A 12,926-nucleotide genomic window follows, 5' to 3' on the forward strand; every position below is an offset into this window, starting at 1 on the left:
GCTCAGGGAACCAAGGTTCAATTTGGATGCCAGGAAGCACTTCCTGACAGTTAGGACCCCAAGGATATGGGATTGGCTTCCACGGGAGGTGGTTGAGGCCCCATCGGTGCGGGTGTTCAAGGAGAGGCTGGACATCCACATGGTGGGCATGTCATGAGCGGAGCCGGCTGGAGCCGGGGGTCAGACTAGATGGCCCGGGAGACCCCTTCTGGCTCAATCTGTTTTTATGTTTCTATGTTTCCTTGGATGCCCCACTGAACTCCCTGCCCTGTGTGAAATCCCCCACAATTTCCTTGCTCAGACGTCTCCTGCCCCTCTCAAGGACCAGTGGCATGCTGAACGCTGTCGGAGCACGGCCGGCGGCTCACCCAGAGGTTCGGGGCAGGGCCATGGGGGACGGTAGGCTCTGCCCCACTCCTCTCCAGTCGGGGGTTCCCAGGCAGCAGGGCCAACTAAAGATCAGTCACTGTCCGGGATCAGTCTGCCCGGATGGACTCAGCAAAATGGGAAGGGAACCTCAGGCCCGGGCCTCTCGCCTCCCACCCCTCGACCCAGCCCCCTTCCACCACTCGCCTGTCCGTGGGCATGTGCCCCACATCTGTGGCATTCTGAAGGGCCAGGACGCCTCGGGGCGGCTCAGTCAGTGGCCGAGTGCATCGGAAGCCGCAAGCAGCAGAGCAGGCAGCGTCGGCTTTGGGGAAAGGGCGGCATGCTTGTCTCCAGCCGCTACTCCAGCAGTTTCGCCAAAACCGAACTGAGCTGTTGGGCTGAAAAAGGTTCCCAAGGCCTGCAACTGACGGGGTTGTGTGCAGTTCGTATTATTGGAAGAAAAACTCCATATTGTGCCATCGCAATCCCGGCTTGGGTTTGCTGTCCAGAGTTCCCCAGGGGCACGGAATGGTGCTAAGTGCAATGCTGGAGTAGTTTGCAAGAAGCCGTGTGATGCCCACACCCGGGTGGCTGGACGGCTGGGACACTGCCAGCCACAGAGCCCACGAGAGCACGGGGGGGGGGGGGAACGCAGGGGGTGCCCCGGTGTCCTCCCCACCTGGGATTGCAGCTGGGAGCTGTTCCGTTGCCCACGAAGCTGACTGTGCCGTGGCTCGCACCTCCTTGCGTCGCGCTTAACTGTGACGCTCTTTTTCCCAAGGGAGAGTAACTCTTTCCAATGTGTCGGAGCGCAAGGATAACATGCGCCTGGGGCTGAGCCTGACCACAAACCCCAAAGATAACAGCTTTCTGGTAAGGAGTCTTTGCGTGTGAGCGCACGCCTGCTCTCCTCGGCTGGGGTGTTTTTGATCATTTCGTGTTTGGGAGCCATTTTAAGCCTTCATGTGCACACGGGACCCGAGGAGTGGCCACTGGTGCCCGTGTTTCTTTGCCTTTCCCCTGTTCCTCGCTCCAAGTTCTCCATTCCCTTAAAACACCCCTAAAATAAAACTATACACATCGGGCAGTGATGTGAGCCGGACCCGCTGGCTGGAGAGACCCACTCTCCTGGTCTCCGCAAGGATGAGGGGCAGTGTGAAAAACACATTTCAGCAAAAGTGGAGACTCCGCTAAGGGCGGGATACAAAAACTGTAAGCCAAATGAATAAACGAAAGCGGCCCTGCCTGTCCTCCACGCGCTGGCTCCCCTAGGGTGCCCCCCGCGGCCTCCACCCAGCCCAGCCCAGCCCGCCCTTTCTGCACAGGGGTTCCCTTCCGAGGCGCTTTCACCCGCTCTGTCCTCCTGGGCCCAGATCCACAGAGGCTTTTGGCGTGCCTCCCTAAACTCTCCTCTCCCTCCCGCAGGCCTGCAGCCCACTCTGGTCCCACGAGTGCGGAAGTTCTTACTACACCACGGGAATGTGCTCCAGGGTGAACTCCAACTTCCGGTTCTCCAAGACCGTGGCACCAGCTCTCCAGAGTACGAGAAGAGTCTGCTCGCGAGCGCCCCCTCTGCCCCAGCCAGGGAGGGGGTGGGCTCCCTGACCCCCTGGCCCACTGGGGAAGCAGCCAGGCGCCTGGGCTTGGGGGAGGTGCCGCAGCTGGGGGAACCTGCCCGGTGGGCCTCAGGTGCCCGCGGTGGCGCAGTGCTTGCTTCCCACGTGAGGCGAAAGCCGCAAGCACGTGCCAGGCCTGTGCCCTCCGGCTGCAGTGTCGGGGAGCCTCGGTGGCAGCCACAACAAGGGTGAGCAGGCTCACCCTTTCATCTCGAACCTCAGCAGTTTTACTGCAAGATCGCCCAGGACCCTGCTGCTGCTTGTGCTCCCGGGCCGTGGTCCTCACCCTCAGCTGCAGCATCTCAGCCCATGGACAGGCACTTTTATAACCTGCTAGTCCCATAACCCAAGACAGAGTGATCCGTCTCCAGATAATGTTAGTACAAGAGCATCCTGATGCCTTAAGGCATGACATGAGGGTCTAGATGATCAGAAATACCGATAACAATAGCATGGAAAACAATACTGACGGCTTTATTGACCTGTCCGTTGAGTAGGTGTCTTTGCAGTTTGGAGCCTGCTTAAACGTGCAAATACAGTGGCACCTCGGCTCACGAATGCCTCAGTTCACTGCCACATCGGGTCGCAAGCAGGAATTCCATAAAAATGTTGCCGCAGGGTGTGAACTCTGCGTCGGGTGACGATCACGATTGCGCCCGCCTCCCACCCCAGGGCATCCACGGTCGCGCCTGTCGCCCCCCCCCACACGATCACTTGGGGGGGGGGAGATGGCCGCGACCTTTGTTGCTCTTTGTCACTTTGCTTCAGATTTTTGTGAGTAAAACAATAGTGGCAGAACGGAGGAAGCTTCTTTCCATTGGCCCTTATGGGGAACTTTGACTTGGCTCGCGACCAGTTTGGGTCGTGACCAGAGTCCTGGAAGGGTTTAAGTTCGTGAGCCGAGGCACCACTGTACCAAGCAGGGGTCCTCAGACTTTTCCACCAGGGGCCAGGTGAAAGCTGCGGGTGCTGGGCGCGGGCCAGAAAGGGGGTGCTGGCGGTGCGTGCGGGCCGGCGCGGGGACGGGGCACGCGCACTGAGGCGGGGCGGGACGCGCGGCGAGGCGAGGCGAGGCGCGGTGTGGGCAGGCGCGGGCGGGCGGGCACCGCGAGGCGGCCGCACGAGGCAGTGGCTTGCTCGCTTGGGCATCATTTTCTCCGAGCAAGCAAACTGCGCGCGGGGTGAGGTGGGCGGCAGTGGACCCGCGTGTGGGCGTGGGCGCGCGTGCGGTGGGTCCAAATGGGCATGGCGGCCAGATCCGGCCCCTGGGCCTTAGTCTGAGGACCCCTGTCTTAAAGGAACGGCAGCACTAAAGAAAGTCCTGGCTTGGAGACGGGCGGTTTCTGGGGAAGGGTGCAGATCTGAGCGCGTGCAAGCAACCCTTCTCTGCCAGGATTTGTCCGACTGCAGTTAGGGAGCAAAGCGAGGTTCGGCAGGCCCTCTGCAGGCGCAGCTTGGGGAGAGGGGCCCTGGGCGCCCTGAGCCACTCAAGCTTCTCAGCCCCACACCAGGTATGCGTCCCGCTCTCCCCGCTCTTTGCTCCTCCTGGGGGCGGGGGGGGGGACCGCCACAACCGCCAAGGCAGCCAGAAAGCTGAGCCTTCCCAGGTCCTGCTTTCGCCAGAGCCAGAGTTTTCCTCCTGCCACGGACACGCCTCACCTGCAAATAGCATTGGGCCGGGGCGCTGCGTGAGTTCATCCACACCGGCTTCTTCCCCAGAAATGGGCACCACATCTTGGTGAGGTGTAGGGAGGCCCTCCTGGCCTAGCCCCTCATGGAACCGGCGTTCCTCCGGGGTGATGGCAAGCCGCTCGGCCGCAAGCGTACAAATGCCCCAGGAAAGCGCAATAAAGGAGAAGCACCGCGAGGCAGGGAAGGAGCGGGTCGGAGAGCAAGGGCAGAGGAAGGCTGGCCCAAAAGCAGGACTGTCTCACGGGCTCTGCTTCCCAGCCCATCGGCGTCCAAGCACTCTCAAGGGTCTCTCACCCGTCCCCTTGCAGGATGCCAGACCTACATGGATATAATTATCGTCCTGGATGGATCCAACAGCATCTACCCCTGGGTGGAAGTTCAGGATTTCCTGATAAAAATCTTGAAGAAGTTTTACATTGGACCAGGCCAAATACAGGTAAAAAAGTGCCCGGGGCCCCTCTCAGCACGCGCCTTCAGCCTGGCTCCACACTTTCCCCGGCTGCTTTGCCAAGGTGCCTCCCCCTTGCCAGGGCATCATCTCTCCTCCAGTAAGAAATCCACTTTGCTTGCACGGTTACACTTCGCAGGCCACTTCCAAGTGGGGAGACGTTTCCGAGGCATCCCTTAGAGACGAGCCACCGAGGCCTGTGGCATTTCTGGCTCGTGACATTTATTTACATCTTCACACAGACTGAGCATTAAGAGGAGGGCCTCCAGAAACTGGCAGATTCAGGCTCAGAGGTTCTGGGGAGCCCATTTCCCGCAGAGAGCAAAGCCCGGGCGCTGCCTCATTTTCCAGTCCTGCCGCAGGGCCACGGAGCTCCCGCTCGCACCCCACCCTCGTTGGCCGAAGCGGGCCGTGGCTGAGGGATTGCTCGGCCTGCTGGTCCCTCAAAGCGCTCCTTCCTCCTCCAGGTCGGGGTCGTCCAGTACGGGGAGAATGCTGTGCACGAATTCCACCTGAACGACTACAGGTCCGTGAAGGACGTGGTGGAAGCCGCAAGGCACATTGAGCAGAGAGGCGGCACCGAGACCCGGACGGCATTCGGGATAGAGTTTGCTCGGTGAGTGCCCCCGCCGGCACGGCACGGCACGGCACGGCACGGCACGGGGGAAAGGGGCGGCTCTTTCGGGCACAGGAGCCGAGTGGCGCGTCGGGACGCCACTTTCCCACTCCTTTGCTGTGCGCCCACGATTCCCTGCTCGGGGCTTTTGGCTGGTGCCGATTCGGCTCTTTTTAAGAGCAGCTTCCCGGGGGGGCTTAGGGCTGGGCAAAACGGACTGTTACTTCCGAGAGCAAAAGCAGTATTTTCCTCCATGGAGTTGTGATATTCCACCCCGGGGGGCGGCTAGCGGAAAAGTAGGAGGGGAAAAGCATTTTCTGCAGCGCTTGGAGCTCATGTCTGTGACGAAATGGAAAGCATAAAGGCTCTTGAAGCACACAAGAGCAGATGGGTTCCCAAGCCCCGTTGACACTAGCCGTGAAGTAAGCCACACACCACGAGGAGGAGCCAGATCTTGCAACACCTCGACCGACCTGCACACTGGTCCCGTTCGCAGGTGAGGAATGTCGAGGTACAAGGTCAGTTAGGCACAGAATTCCTAGGCACACATGCCTATACTCAAGACAGTGCCTCTGAACATATGCAGAGTGCTGTCTTTGGAGCACTGAGCCTCCCTGCATACTTAGGAAGAAGAAATGGAGCGTGCAGAGTAAGGGTCGCTCTTCCACGAAGCCGCAACTTGCCTCTTTTTAGAAATCAAGCACCAGCTCTGTTGAGAGTTGTTGCAGCCATCCCACACCCTCCAGCAAATCTTTGAAAAACGAGGTTCTTTGTTTCTTTGCAACTCCCCCACAATGCACAAGCACGCCCTTTCTCCTTCCTGGCACGCCCCCGGCCCCCCCCCCCCCCCCGCCCCGGCTCGACTGCACAGCCTCGCCAACCCAGGAGTGGATTCTCACAAGCAGCCTTTACGTTAAGAAGGGATCGCACGGCCAGCGACGGAGCGAAAGCTTTGCACAGCAAGTGAGGGCTGGATTGCAGCCAAGAGCCTCTGCGAGAGGCAGGCAAAGCTGCCTGAGCTCGGGGTGCCGTGTTACCCCGAGGCCCTTCGGTGACCCTGAGCCGTGTTATTCTCTAGCACGCTCGTGTGGGTCCCATTTCGTGGTCTCCGTTTGTGTGTGTGTCAGAAGCCACTTACGATTTACCGGACTGAATTGTCCGCCCCGATACATTCCTTGCCCGGGAAAAAGCACCTGGTGCTCCTTGTTGCATCTTCCCTTGGGGTTCGGAGCATCTTACAAGTGATGGGCCTTTGGTTTTCGGCCAGTCCTTTCTTCCAGAGGAAGGGAACTGGGATCCGAGGCAGCTTTGCTCGTTTTCCTTGGAAAATGTTGGTTTCGGTGGCCTGGGAGTGGCTCTAAGATTGCAGCTGATCCCCTTCTGGCCCTCGCCTGTTCCCATGTCGGATGCTTTTTAAAAATTTGCACAGAAACAGGACTGCCCGTGGAAATGCGTGCTGCGGCGCTCCGCATCCAACAGCAGGCGCGTCTTGTCAGGGGCGCATCCACAAAACGCTGCACCCCTCACCCTCCCCTGCTCGGCTCCCATTTCAGCTCAGAAGCCTTCCAGAAAGGCGGGCGGAAGGGCGCCAAGAAGGTGATGATCGTCATCACGGATGGCGAGTCCCACGACAGCCCCGACCTCGAGAAGGTGATGGAGGCCAGCGAGAGGGACAACGTCACCAGATACGCGGTCGCGGTAAGTCCGCCTCGGTAGTGCTGCCGCGGGAGCTTCCACTCCTGCATGTATGTATGTATGTATTTAAACTTTTGTGGACCATCCCATTATTGAAGTCTTGGGACGGTTTAACAATACTACACACACACACACACACACACACACACACACACACACAGTGTCCTAAAATTTAATGCATAACACTTCCCCAATTCAAACAGTCAAACCTTAAAACATGAGAAAATAAAAAGGGTTTGGCCGGATACTGAAAACAATAAAGTGACGGCGCCAGGCGAGCCTCTCTGGGGAGTGAATTCCACAACTGGGGCAGCCGCACAGAAAGGCCCTTCCCTGGGGAGTCACCCTCCTAATCCCCTTCAAGGAGGGCTCCCGGAGAAGGGCCTCTGCCCCAGATCTAAAGGGGCGGCCAGGCACATGTGGAAGAAGACGCTCCTTCAGGTAACCAGGCCCTAAGCCTGCTTGCACGGAAACGGGCAGAAAGTTGCGGGGTTCAAAGGCGTCTTTCAAATGTTTGCAGCATCGTGTGTCTGCTGCCGAAGGCCTGCGCCTGGCCGAGGGCTCCAGGGCAGATGTTCCAGTGCAGAGTCCCTCGGCTGGGGGCTGACCTTAAGGTCACCACAAAGCAGAGGCACCTGCCCCAAGGCATGGGAGGGTGGCAGGGTGCACGCTGGCCTTGCAGGGCGGGACACACGCCTTCACCAGCCTTTTCATTTAGGAGCTGCTGATCAGCCTCTGAATTCGCGGGCCTACGGCCTCTGTGGCTGGCCGCATGTGCGCTTAGCCACGGGGTGCTTCCGTGGCCCGAGCTTTTCAGGTCCAAGTCCTCCCCTCTCTTTGCTCCTTTGCAGAAGCCCCCGTGCGACAGAGAGGCAAGCCTTTCCGGGGCTTTGTGTGTTCCACATTTTGAGTGCAACTCTTCTGTATGCCTCAGAGTAATGCAGAGATCCGGCCACCCTTCAGATTCTGCATGTTCCCCCCAGTTTTATCACACCACTGTTAAGCAAAAGCATAGAATAGTGCATGGTTCAAGATGAAAACTTGGGAAAATACAGATGATTTATTTTAACAGTTAATTTGTTTTATCCTGGTTTTTATCATCATTTATCAGATGCAGTGTGTGTGTTGATTGTTGTATATGATTGCTTTGTACTTCTGTTTTTTTAAGCCATCCAGAGACTTTTAGTATTGGGTCGGCATATAAAAACATTAAATAAATAAATAAAATACATTTAGAAATGCATCCTTTGCCAAGAGATGCATTTAGAAATGCGTATTTTATGGGAAAATACAATTAACACAGTATTCAAAGACATCTGTAAGAAGAATTTTGGGGTGGATTTGAAATGCAGATTGATGCAAAAATAGGACCGAGCATATTTAGGAATGAGTGCATGTGACATGGTTGCAACCCAAACTAAGATTGGAGAGGAGGCAGGACCCTGTGCCCTCCTCCTTTCGAGGCCTTCCAGCGCAGGCGAGCTTGCCCTCCGTGCAAGTGGGGCGCAGCTGCGCGTTCCGTTGCATTCGTGTCACTGCGCTTTGCTTGCAAGCGGTCCCCAGTTCAATGCCCAGCTTCCCCAGCCAGAAACATCTTAGCTGCCAGGCTATTTTAATCTGCTATTTACCCAGCATTCCGAAACGTGTGTGTGTGTGTGTGTGTGTGTGGCATCGTGCTGCCATTTGGGTTTTCTCGTGCTGGCCTAGCCATCTTGCACTCTCTCCGCTCCTTGGAATGACAGGCTGGACTCCGGCTGCCTGTAAGCGAGGCGGGAGATGTCAAGAACATTTCTACCTCGGAGAGCAGGATAAACTCTGCCAGACTTGCCTGTCCAGATTGGGGGCGGGGGTATCAGACAGTGGGGCAGCTCCCCAGCTGCAGCTGTTCCTACTCGAAAGAAGGCAGAAATGCATGTCTCTCTGCATCTGAGAACTTTGCCTTGTATGTTTTTGACACATCTCACTGCCCTTCTGTCCAGGTTCTTGGTTATTACAACAGAAGAGGGATCAATCCGGAGGCCTTTCTAAACGAGATTAAATATATAGCAAGTGACCCAGACGACAAGCATTTCTTTAATGTCAGTGACGAGGCAGCTCTTAAAGACATCGTGGATGCTCTTGGGGAGAGGATTTTCAGCCTGGAAGGTAAGCGGCTTGCTGCCTCTGTGTCTGGCTCTCCTGCTTTCTCACAGTGCCTCGTCCCTTTCCAAAGTTTTAGGTAACTTCCTTCTACAGAAAGGGGAGGACGGACTAGCAGGAACGGCTGTCCTTGACTTGACTCTGAATGACAGGGAAGACAAAGAGGCACTTGCATAAACTCCGAGGCATCGTGACAACACTGCACTTACATTCCCGATTCTAGAGAAAGCAGCACAGCCAAACACGTCCCCTGGATTTCAGGGGAACCTGATTTTAATAAACTGAGGAAAAAAATAAAAGTAAGGTCCTACAGCAAGAGGTTCTAATGAGAGAAGGAGTCCAAGAGGTGAGAATTTTTTTTTTTAAAAAGGAAATTCTAAAGGCACAATTCGAACAAGAGAAAAAGCTAGAGGACAACAGAGGAAGCCCGTGTAGCTCCACAAAAGGCTTAGAGATGTCTGGAAACCAAAAAGGACACACTCAGGGAGTGGGAGGAAGGACAAGAGGCAAAGGAAGGGTGCAGGCAGGTAGCAAAGGATTGCAGGGGCGGCATCAGGGAGGCTGACGCTGAAGATCAGCGGAGGTTAGTGCGTGATGCTGTAAGGGGAAGAGTGCTCTCTTCAGATACATCGGCAGCAGAAGGCGGAGGAGGGAGAGGGCCGTTCAGCTGCTCAGCGAGGAAGGCAGTGCGGCGACAGAGTGCGTACAAGGGCAAGGTTGGAAGTGCTTAGTACCTGCCTCAGCTTCTCCCAGAAGAGGCCTGTGACCTGGAGGGGAAAGGTGAAGGCCAGGCTGAAGGGGCTGAAACACTGCTTGCTCAAGGGCTAGTCGTTCCTTTGTACAAGCGCAACTCTCCGGGGCCTGCTTAGCTGTCTCCTAGTGCGAAAAAGGACCTGGCAGAGGAAGAGGCAGAGCCAGGCTCTGTGAAATGCCGGTTGCAGCTCAGCCCGTCCCAGGCTTCCACGCGCCACTGATTTCAGTGCAAGAGTCCCACATCGCTAATTCTCTCCAGCTCAGTTCAGGGGAACTTTAAGATGCTCACCTCTGGTTAAATTGCATCCTTAAAGAGCGAGATTTTAACTCCGGTGCTCAAATGCATGGCTTGCATGTCGAAATCAGCGGGTTAATCCCGAAGACCACATGTACTGAGACATGCAAATTGCTTAGCTGTGTTAGGAATCTCATTAATCTCAGCTGCAGGAGTTTACCTGTCGTGTGTAAATAGATGAGCTCTTTTATTTGAGATAAACTGGGAAGGCATTACAAGCGGTGCAGAAATTTCATGCTCAGAATTCCTACCCTTGATGCTGACAACTGAATTGAGGTGTATGAGTTTAAGCACAGATTTGTTCCAGTTTTTAAAATGCATACTTTTAAGTATTCATTCCATGTTTCTCATTTCCTGTAAATACACCAAATCCACAGTTCTCCTTAGCAGGCTGCATAAATTTTGTACCAAGCACTTAATGCCACAAACTTGCAACGGGAAGTCGTAATTGATTATTTTCTCTCTCTTTTCCCCTTAGTTGAAATCCAGGCATTTTTCCTTATGGAGTGTCCAATAATGTTTATTTCAATGATATTTTAATTGTTAACTGGTTTTTATTTAATGGTTTTATATTTGCCGAGAAACTCCAAATTTTTAATATCATCCTATGCCTGATTGTGAGCTGCCCCGAGGCTTCAGCGATGGGCGTGGCATAGAAATGTTATAAATAAATAATTCTTTAAATGCTTCCATTTTGGTTTTAGGTACCAACAAGAATGAAATATCCTTCGGCCTAGAAATGTCCCAGACGGGATTTTCATCACACATTGTGGAAGTGAGTGAATAACATTCTTGTTTGTGTCATTTCCATCCATGATTATAAAAAACTTTGAATAATAATAAATAATAAATGATTCATGTGCCTTTGGCATGTGGTTGGAGTTAGTGTGCCTAGGAAGCTTTTGTTTTGTGATCTGTGAGGCCATCAGAAAGCCCATGTATGGTAGCAGAAGGTATTTGTGTCTCAAAAGCGGGAGGCGATTCAGGGTCCTCAAGTCCTCCGTGGTCTGAGAGCTAATCCCCTGGCGCAATCGGGAAGGAAAGCTTTGAACAACGGCCAGCAACTCGCAGATGTGTTTGCCGTTCACTCCTTGTGGAATGCGATACCAAGAAATGGCTCCTTCGGATGTTTTTGACCATGCATCGACTGAACAATGAGATGGGCGGAGACCTGTACCTGCATCTTCGCACTAGATTTGTTCTTAGCAGAACCTGCAGCAGGTTAAGGGAAAACGCTTGGCTGTGGCTTCTTGACTCAAGAGCTCTCCTTGCTGATGCCAGAGCGCAGGGCACGGAAGAATCAGTTCAAGCTGCGGCAACCCAGAGTCAGGCTGGGCATCAGGAAAAGCGTCGTCACTGTCAGAGCAATGCGACAGGGGAACGGGCTGCCTGGAGAGGTGGGGGGCTCTCGCACACAAGAGGCAATCCTAAAGAAACTGGATGGTCCTCTGAGTGGGAAGGTGTAGCGTGGTGTCCTGCACCAGCAGGGGGTTGGACCCCACAGCCTTCAGGGGACCTTCCGGCTCGACTCTTCTAGGAGTCTGTTATTCCATTACGCCGTCTTTACCCACCAGGGCAGGGGTGTCACTCTCTGGATTTCCTGCCACAAGCATCCCCTGGTAGACCAGCTGGCTGTGCGCCTCCTGGAGTCCCGCTGACAGAGTGACAAGGGGCAGGCAGAGCCAATGGATCGATACGAAGTGCTTTGCAGAGCCAGCCCGAAGAGCCCCGAGGAGGCTGAGCAACTTCCTCTGTGGCAGCTGCCGGCTCGTGGCGGGGCGCCCTTCCCTGTGCTCGACGAAAGGGCCACCTCCTGCGGGGGCAGGAGCGCCGGCCGGGCAGGCGGGGAGGGTTGCAGCCCGCGGTCCCTTTCGGCCTGGAGAGCAGCTTTGCGAGCAACTGATTTACTCGCTGTTTTCGCGAGGACAGAGGGGCTGGTTGTCGGGCATCCACGCTGCCAAAATTGAGAAGGCTGGAGGAGCTGGCAGGTCCCGCAAGATTCCACTTGCTGACTTGGCAAGGGCTCCCTCGCACATTCCCAAAAGCTCCTTTAAATAATGGATGCTCTTCTAAGGGGGGCTGAAGCGCAGAGCTGAGCCGAATGTGCCAGGCCGTTCTAGGCAATGATGCCTCACACGCTGGCGGGGCATAGGCACCGAAAGGAGCTCACCGACACTGGCGGGCCTTCCCTGAGGGTCTCAGCCAGGGGCTGGGGCGGGACAGAGCCGGGAAACTTAAAGGAAGGCCGCCGGAGACCCGGGAGACCTAATGGCGAGGTGCTATTTAGCAGCGAGAGAGCCACGGCCTGGCTTGCCCCGCAGGCATGGGGCTGAGCAGCAGCTGCGTGGAAGAAGGGGGGCCCCACTTTGGGGGGCTTGCGGGGAGGCTATCTAAAGCCCAGCCACCCAGGCCTCCTGGGTTCAGAGGACCAGAGAGGCTGCGAGCAGAGCGGTCCAGCTGGCCTTCCTGCAGAGGCCGAGCCGAGAAGGTGCCTCTCTCTCGCCCTCACGCTGGCGAAGGGGGGCTGCCATGGGCCTGAGGACCGGCTGGGCTCAGGCTTCTTTGTTGCTACCGTGCCTGAACTGCCCCACAGCTTCCGTGGGGCTGGCCCACGGAGGGTCAGCTCTTTGCATAGCGCTCACCTTTCCCCATGCACAGGATGGGATTCTGCTGGGAGCTGTGGGTGCTTATGACTGGAACGGAGCAGTGCTGAAGGAGACCAGCGGCGGAAAGGTGGTCCCTCTCCGCGAGTCCTACCTGCAAGAGTTCCCGGAGGAGCTGAAAAACCATGGCGCATACCTGGGTGAGAAGCCAGCCGCTGGTTCTCTAGAGTGGGCATGCTCCTGGATCGTGGCCAGCCTTTCCCCTGCAGAAGACACTCCAGACTTCTGCAGTGTCTGAGATGGAACTTTCTCCAGGAAGGTTCATTTATTTAGCCATTTGTCCTTGGAATCTGCATCCCATCTTTTCCACACCAATCTCCATAAAAACACAATAAAGTAATATCAGGAATATTGCAAACATGTAAGAGTAAATTTTAAAAAAACAGAAGCCAACCAGAAGTAAAACGCAATGAGCAGAATGCAGACAGATGACTCAGACAAAAACAGAAAGTTCTTGCAGTCACAGTGCCGGGGAAAGTCCCGTGTGGGTCGGCCACGATCCTTATTGCAGAATTTGGAGCGGGGTGGCGTCTTTTCCAAGGATGCAGTCACTGTTTTGGGACCAGAGCGGCATGGCCTGTCTGCGGGGGATCCCCTTTCATTTTATTTATTTATTTATTTATTAAAACATTTTTATGCC

The 12,926-nt window shown here is 55.4% G+C and overlaps 1 protein-coding gene across 1 annotated transcript in view; it reads left to right on the forward strand.

Moving 5' to 3' along the window:
• Positions 1–12,926, forward strand: part of ITGA11 (integrin subunit alpha 11) — a 77,607-nt gene that overhangs the window by 33,446 nt on the left and 31,235 nt on the right. The window contains exons 5-12 of the mRNA XM_044444873.1: positions 1,151–1,242; positions 1,795–1,909; positions 3,986–4,113; positions 4,593–4,741; positions 6,295–6,439; positions 8,416–8,581; positions 10,328–10,398; positions 12,282–12,426. Coding sequence (XP_044300808.1) covers positions 1,151–1,242; positions 1,795–1,909; positions 3,986–4,113; positions 4,593–4,741; positions 6,295–6,439; positions 8,416–8,581; positions 10,328–10,398; positions 12,282–12,426 — 1,011 coding nt within the window. The remainder of the gene's footprint in view (positions 1–1,150; positions 1,243–1,794; positions 1,910–3,985; positions 4,114–4,592; positions 4,742–6,294; positions 6,440–8,415; positions 8,582–10,327; positions 10,399–12,281; positions 12,427–12,926) is intronic.

Source organism: Varanus komodoensis, unplaced genomic scaffold, assembly GCF_004798865.1.
Source record: "Varanus komodoensis strain SLA01 unplaced genomic scaffold, ASM479886v1 scaffold46_1, whole genome shotgun sequence".
Lineage (NCBI taxonomy): Eukaryota > Metazoa > Chordata > Lepidosauria > Squamata > Varanidae > Varanus > Varanus komodoensis.